Raw genomic sequence first — 6,939 nt, 5'->3', positions numbered from 1 at the left:
TTTTCTAGTATTTTTATTTTACTGTTCATGGCGGGTGTAGATGAGCTCGGGAGCCAAATCACCCCTCTCGTATGTAGTCACCTTCTGAGTTACTTTTGGGGAAGAACGGTTTCCTGGTTCCTCCCAAGCTGTTTGGCTGTGTCTGTTTTATGAGGAATCACATGCCATCTGTGGGCTGCTTTGTCAGCAATCACATGCCATCTGTGGGCTATTTTGGATCCACGGGCTGTCAAGTGTATTTTTATTGGGTATTCTTTTGGGCAACGGAGCTATAAGTTTCGAGTCCTTCTGAACGGAGATCCTTTATAAATATAGGAGAATGTGTACTTCATTTTTATTCACGCCTTTCAAATCATACACATAAATGGAGACCTGCATTTTAACTGCACTCGGGGTAAGCGACCACAACACATGTGTAGAGGATGCTGTCTTGTACCGGTCGAGCTAGGTTCAGAACAACATTATTGATTTTGGTTTCCTCAGAGCCTACATAAGTTAGGGACCAGTTCTTGACTCTGGGAAATGGATTTGATGTTGTGTTAGAGCATCTATAGCCGGACTTGGCAAATCCGGCGCCTCAAAAGCCCGCGGATGCGCCCGGACGCGTCCGCGGGCACAGACCAGGCACCCCTCAAATAATGTAATTCATATCCGGACACCTCAATTATCATATCTCAAATCCATACAAACTCATGCAACTACGACGATGCACATACATCGTCCGACTACTCCATCACTACTAACTAAACATGCCATCGGACTACCAAAATTTGGCATGTTTGGCTATGGAGTTCATCCACGGCTGCCCTTGCCCTTCCCGGCGTCGTTGCCATCTTTCTCGTGGAAGTACCGGTCGAAGACGCAGTACGGATCGAGCCGGATCTGCTCGCCCCGTAGTTGTCCTCGCCATCACTGTCCGCCTTCTCCTTCGGTGGCAATTCGGCCATGGCACGGACCACCCGATTCTGCTCCCGGGCGAGGGCGCGTTTGTTCCTCTGCTGGCGCGGATGGCTTCCTCCTCTGCGGCCGCCCGCGTTGCCGCCAATCCTCTCCTTCCCACGGCGGGCCGCCTGTTCCCGGTGGGACTCAATAGTCTGCCAGACCGGTGATAGGGAAGGAGAGGGGTTCCGGCTGCCGGGACCGCGAGGATCCAGCCCCAGAGGACCCGGGCACCCGTTGAGCTGACGCTATGGAGTCGCGGCGTACAGATCCGTCCGTCGGTCGGGCACTGTCCTCCCAGGAGCGGTGGAGTGCAATGTGGATTGTCATTGCCTCCTCCAACCCGCACGGGATGACATCCCAGTCGACGGATCCGGACTGGTCGGAGTCCGGTCCGCTGCCTGCCATGCCAGAGAAGGCCGGAAACCGCCAGAGGTGAGCTCGGGTGGTGGAGGGGAGTGGAGTGAAGTGGCTAGGGTTTGGTCCGAGGAGCGGAAGGGGCGAATATATGTGGGGTCGGGTGGGCCAGCATGGGCCGTGTCCGACGTGGCGGGCGTGCCCGGGCGCCCCATATCCGCTCTATATTTGGGTTGGATATGAGGGGTGCCGGTCAGCCCGGATGTTTGAGGCCCGTTTAAGTTGTCCGTTTGGGTCGAAAAATCGTGACCGGTCAGTGACCGGGCGGGCCGCCCAAGCGTTTGAGGAGGGTTTGGGGCGCCCGGATGTAGATGCTCCTAGTATGAGACAAACAACGTGATTCCCTTGGGCTCTGCACCATTCGAGAGAATAATTTTTCGTTTCCATTGCTGCTTAGAACAGCAGGGACCAAGCCGGCCTTTTTGTCAAACTTGAGGGACCAATCTAGTACTTAAGCCAGTCCATTCTTTCCCAATCATTGAGTTCTAGGTTTGTCCTAAGTCAAATTTGTTTAAATTTGGCCAAGTCTATAGAAAAATATGCTGAGATATACATCAAATATATATAATATGAAACATATTTCATAAATTATCTAATGAAACTAATATGATGTTCTATATTTTCTATGGACTTGAACAAAAGTAAACATGTTTGACTAAGGACAGAGCTAGAACTTTTAATTAATGTGAAACGGAGGGAGTATATAAGGTTTGTAGGATGTGCCTAAAAATTCTCTTATCCACATTAGCTATTCTGATGTGATGACTTTATATATGAATTACACACATGTAATAATAGCGTTATTCTATTCTGGAAGCTTTGCTTTGCTGCTTCGGCGAGCATGAATAAGTGTACAAGTGTGATTCACATGATCTTGAACCAGATATCATCCAGGATTTTCAGTTTCACCACATTGAATAGTTTGTTTGCCCTGTACATGTAGGTGGTCAGTAAACGGGGACCTACTGTCACCAAGATTTCTGGAATGACTATCCTGGATAATGATGCTGTTAATGCAGTGTCTGTGCTGCTAACATCGGTGATTACAGCTTATGCCTGCATTGTCTTCTTCTAGAAGCAAGGGTTTGGTTGGCTTTTTCACCTGTCCCTAATGCGCAGTGATGTGTAATGTGAATATTCCAAGGACAGAATGACTGATGTTTACTTCAAGCAAGATGAACAATGAAGTGTTGGAAATCTTTGGCTATTTGCTGGGCACAATTGACGAGCCTGATGACGTTTGCTCCAGGCAGCTAGTTTGGTAATAGTGCAAGTTGGGAAATTCTAAATTGTTTTAAGCAAGAAAAGGCCGTGGTATAATGCGGAATTGACAATTATGGTTTTTCGAAACCTATCTGTGTCGAAGAAAGTATCTAGTTCGCTGTTTTAGACCACAATCCAACAATTATCCCCTTGCCAAATTATAGTTAAGTTTTGTCTGAAGTCAAATTTTGTGAACTCTGACCAATTTTATATTATAGAGAAAAATATGAACATTTACAATATGAATCTATACCATCTTTTTTGAAACAAAGAAGGTGGCTGGCTGCCGACCTTATATTTCAAAACAGGCCAGGCCTGATGAAAAGTACAGTTACAACACAAAGCTTGTGCAGTGCACCCAGGTGCAAGGCACAAGCGTACCCAGAGACGAGAGGAAAAGAAGAAGAGGGGGAGAGAAGGGAGGTGTTACATCATGTGTACAAAAAGACTAGCCGGCTATTTTTTGGCTCCAAACCTGCAAATCATCCCTATCTCGTTGTCTTCGAGCTCTGTGACTCCAGAGATGAAGCAGATCAGCTGCATAGAAACAAAGATAGGTCGTCGTCCAAACTTTGGAATTGAAAACTCTGTCGTTCCTTGCATGCCAAAGGGAAATGGCACAAGCAGCGAAAGCAACATTCCATTTGCGTTTGAAACTGAGTTGATGACCTGCTTGCTCCACAAACGTCAAAATGTCAGGAGATGAGCATGCCAAAAAGTTCAGCCGCAACTTGTTCCACATAATAGAGGCTGTAGCGCATCGTAGCAGCAGGTGGTCGATGGATTCAACAGCAGGGCAAGCATCACAATGTGCAAACGGAGCGATCACAGACCAACCCTTCTTCACCATGTTATCCCTAGTGTTAAGACGTCCTCGAAGGCAAGCCAAAGGAAGATCCTATGTTTAAGGGGGATCAAAGAGTCCCAAATCCAGTCATCAAGGCTTGTCGTTACCCCTCGGAAGGTGAGCAGCCTGTAAAAAATAGCTGGTATTAAGCTGACTGGAGCCCACAGAAGAAACGCGCTTGTCTTCGTGCAAAAAGCTTGGAGTTGCATCTGACAGGAGCTGGTTCAGGGCTGTCAACTCGACCGTAGCAGTTTGGGAAAGGTTGGGGTGGAGCTGTACAACCCACACTCCATTAGAACGTTGAGAGTGCACCGAGCAGGTTAGATATACCGCGAAGGAATACAACGTGGGGAACATCAGATATAAACGGCCCTCCTCAAGCCACTGATCCTTCCAGAAGGAGACCAAAGCTCCAGATCCCAGCTCACACCTAGAGGAGTTAATGATCATAGGAAGGAGATCCTTGAAGCCTTTCCATATGGCCCTGTCTTTGCTGTTGGCCCCCTGAGGAATAACAACCCTACAGTAATGTGAGGCGAACCATTTGTAGCATGGTATATCAGAGGTTTGTAGGACTTTGGAGACAAACTTGCACATCATAGCCTGGTTATGAGCCTGTAGCTGTCGTATACCAGACCATCGTTAGCACGGGGTAGCGTGACTGTATCCCAGGCCACTAGGCATTGACCACCCTTAACCTCGTTCTTGCCCTGCCAGAAGAAAGCACGCAAGAGACTTTCCAACTTTCCTAGTGATTCCTTGGGCCAGACAAAGCAAGACATGAAATAACTCGGTATACCAGCTAACACTAAGTTGATGAGGGTCAGCCTTCCTCCCAAGGATAAAAAAGTGGCTAACCAGCCAGAAAGTCTGCGGTCGACCTTGTGTATGACTGGCAGGAGCATACCATGCGTGATCTTGTGCAAAGAGAGGGGCAAACCCAGGTATGTGCACGGGAAGGAGGAGATTGGGCATCCCAAAATTTTGGCAATAGCGGAGGACGTGCCCGGATCCACGGATTCAGGTACGAGAGTGCTCTTGTGAAAATTTATTGTGAGCCCAGAGAACTCCGAGAAAGCCGTGAGGGCAGACTTGATTACTGCCGCCCGCTGTATATTGCCTTGAAAGAGGATTAGCGTGTCATCCGCGTATTGCAGTATCGGGAAAAAACTGTCAGAGCCGAGGGGGTGCTGCAACGTGCCTTCTTGGAAAAGTTGGCAACACATCCTCTGGAGCACATCAGCCACAAGGATGAAGAGGTACGGGGAGAGAGAGTCTCCTTGTCGAAAACCTCTCTTTGCCAGGATGGGAGCACCCAGCTCACCATTGATGAGTACTTTGGAGCTGCTAGTTGACAGGAGTGTGTGAATCCAATTCAGCCACACTCGGGAAAGCCTCTAGCTTCAAAGATTTTTTGCAGGCAGCACCAACTGACACTGTCAAAGGCTTTGTGGAAGTCCAACTTCAAAGCAATGACTGGCATTTTCCTTTTATGAGCATACTGGATCATTTCAGCAGCCAAGGTAAAATTCTCAATGATCGATCGACCCTGCAAGAAACCTGACTGGAGGGAGTGGATCAAGGAGGGAATCCAAAGCTTCAGCCGATTTGCCAGAACCTTGGAAGCCAGTTTTGGTATACTATGCACAAGAGAAATGGGTCTGTAGTTTCGCAGTTCCAGGGGCATGTCCTTTTTAGGCAGCAAAGTAATGAAAGTAGAGTTGATGCCAGCAAAGGCAACTTCATTTCTGTGAAGATCACCAAAGAATCTGAGAAGATCATCCTTTAGCAGAAGCTTAAAAGCCTTGTAAAATTCGTTAGTAAAGCCATCAAGGCCTGGACTTCTGTTGTTCGGTGAGCTATTAATGGCCTCCACTATTTCTGCCCAGGAGAATTCCTCCACAAGTTGAGGTAAATCCATCGGAGTGTAGAGAGTACTCAGATCAACAATATTCATAGAGGGAGCAGGCTGACCCAAAATTGCTTTAAAGTAATCCGTAGCCAAACTTAACTTCCTACTGTTCTCAAAGTGCTCCACTCCATCCCGAACAATCACTTTAACCTTGTTGCGACGAGCTTGACAATTAGCCGTTGCGTGGAAGAATTGACTGTTTTCGTCCCCGGATACACACCACCGTACCTTGGCTCTACATTGCCAAAGCGCAGTCTGCCAGAGAATCAACTGTTCCGCCTGGGTAGAAGCAAAAACTCTGAGCACAACCTCCATAGCAGAGAGCGGTCGTTTCTCCTCAACGACATTCATATAGGAGACGACGTGCTTGTTGTTTTCTAGGAGAACCCTTAGGCTAGATTTCTTGCGGCACCAATGTCTCAAAGCGGCTCGGACTCGCCTCATTTTGAAGTTGATAAGAGACGCAAAGGAACTAATGTCACGTGTGCCCCTGGCCCAGCACTCTGTTATGATGTTCCTAGTCTCTTCCATCTCCAACCTGTGGTTCTCCATGCGGAACAGCTTGCTTCTGACCGTGTCCGCAGTGAAAGACACAAGAACAGGTGCATGGTCAGATGTTGTCATGGGTATGCAAGTAACAGTTGACTGTAAGAAGCTGAGGTTCCAGGCTGCATTAACAAGCACCCGATCCAAAGGAACTAGAGTAGGCAGGTTGCATTTGTTAGACCAAGTAAAAAGCCTATTGTCGATCTGAATATCATCCAAACCATGGCCCCTAATCCATGAGTTAAAACTTTCCATCATATTCCAATTGATCTGACCTCGAGATTTCTCGTGCGCAAACCTACACATGTTGAAATCGCCCAGCACCACCCATGGAAGATCAGGTGGTCCAGCAATACTGTTGAATGCCTCAAAGAAACTTGGTTGCTCATTGTTCAGACACAGAGCATATGCAGCCGTAAGCAAAAAGGAGCTGTTGGCTGAAGTAGAAGTCATCTTCAGAGTGACATGATGCTTGTGCAGAGCTACAACTTGACTCAAAACCAAGCTAGAGTCCCAGGCCACCAAAATTCCCCCAGCCGCGCCTTCAGAGAGAGTGACAGCATGTTCCTTGAGGTTAATAGGCAGGAAGGTTCACAACTTGAAGCTAGAAACTGAAGGCAGCTTCGTTTCCTGCAACACTACAAAAAAGACACATTCGTCACATTTTGGGTCGAACGAAATTTTTTCCTGTCATACTTATGACACTTCTATGACGATAATTGTGAAAAAACCCGGTATCATCGTAGATGTGGTGGGCTCCTACTTCTATGACAAAAAATCATGATAGAAAATGGGCTTTTCGTCCTGGGCAGGCCGGAGACGCGACTGCATGACATTCTTTGGGCCATCCATGACGGAAAAAACCGTGGTAGAAGCGAGGGCGAGAAAAATTTCGAGGAGTTCCCGGTTACGGTGGGTGGTCGGGGGCCGAGCGATGCACGTTTCTCTCGTATCGTATGCGCGTGGGTGCGAGGCGTTGGGCTCTAACTGGACCCGAGCGAGGCGTCGCCTAATT

General features: G+C 47.9%; 1 protein-coding gene across 1 annotated transcript in view; it reads left to right on the top strand.

The window, feature by feature from the left end:
- The window catches only part of LOC123111006 (protein PGR), a 28,772-nt gene extending 25,903 nt beyond the window's left edge, over positions 1-2,869 (top strand). Inside the window, exon 4 of the mRNA XM_044531660.1 lies at positions 2,300-2,869. Within this exon, the coding sequence (XP_044387595.1) occupies positions 2,300-2,431 (132 nt within the window). The 3' untranslated portion in view covers positions 2,432-2,869. The remainder of the gene's footprint in view (positions 1-2,299) is intronic.
- The last annotated feature ends 4,070 nt before the right edge of the window (positions 2,870-6,939 follow it).

This window comes from Triticum aestivum, chromosome 5B (genome assembly GCF_018294505.1).
Source record: "Triticum aestivum cultivar Chinese Spring chromosome 5B, IWGSC CS RefSeq v2.1, whole genome shotgun sequence".
NCBI lineage: Eukaryota > Viridiplantae > Streptophyta > Magnoliopsida > Poales > Poaceae > Triticum > Triticum aestivum.
Note: the sequence above shows the minus strand (reverse complement) of the source record. Positions and strands in the feature narration are given on the sequence as shown.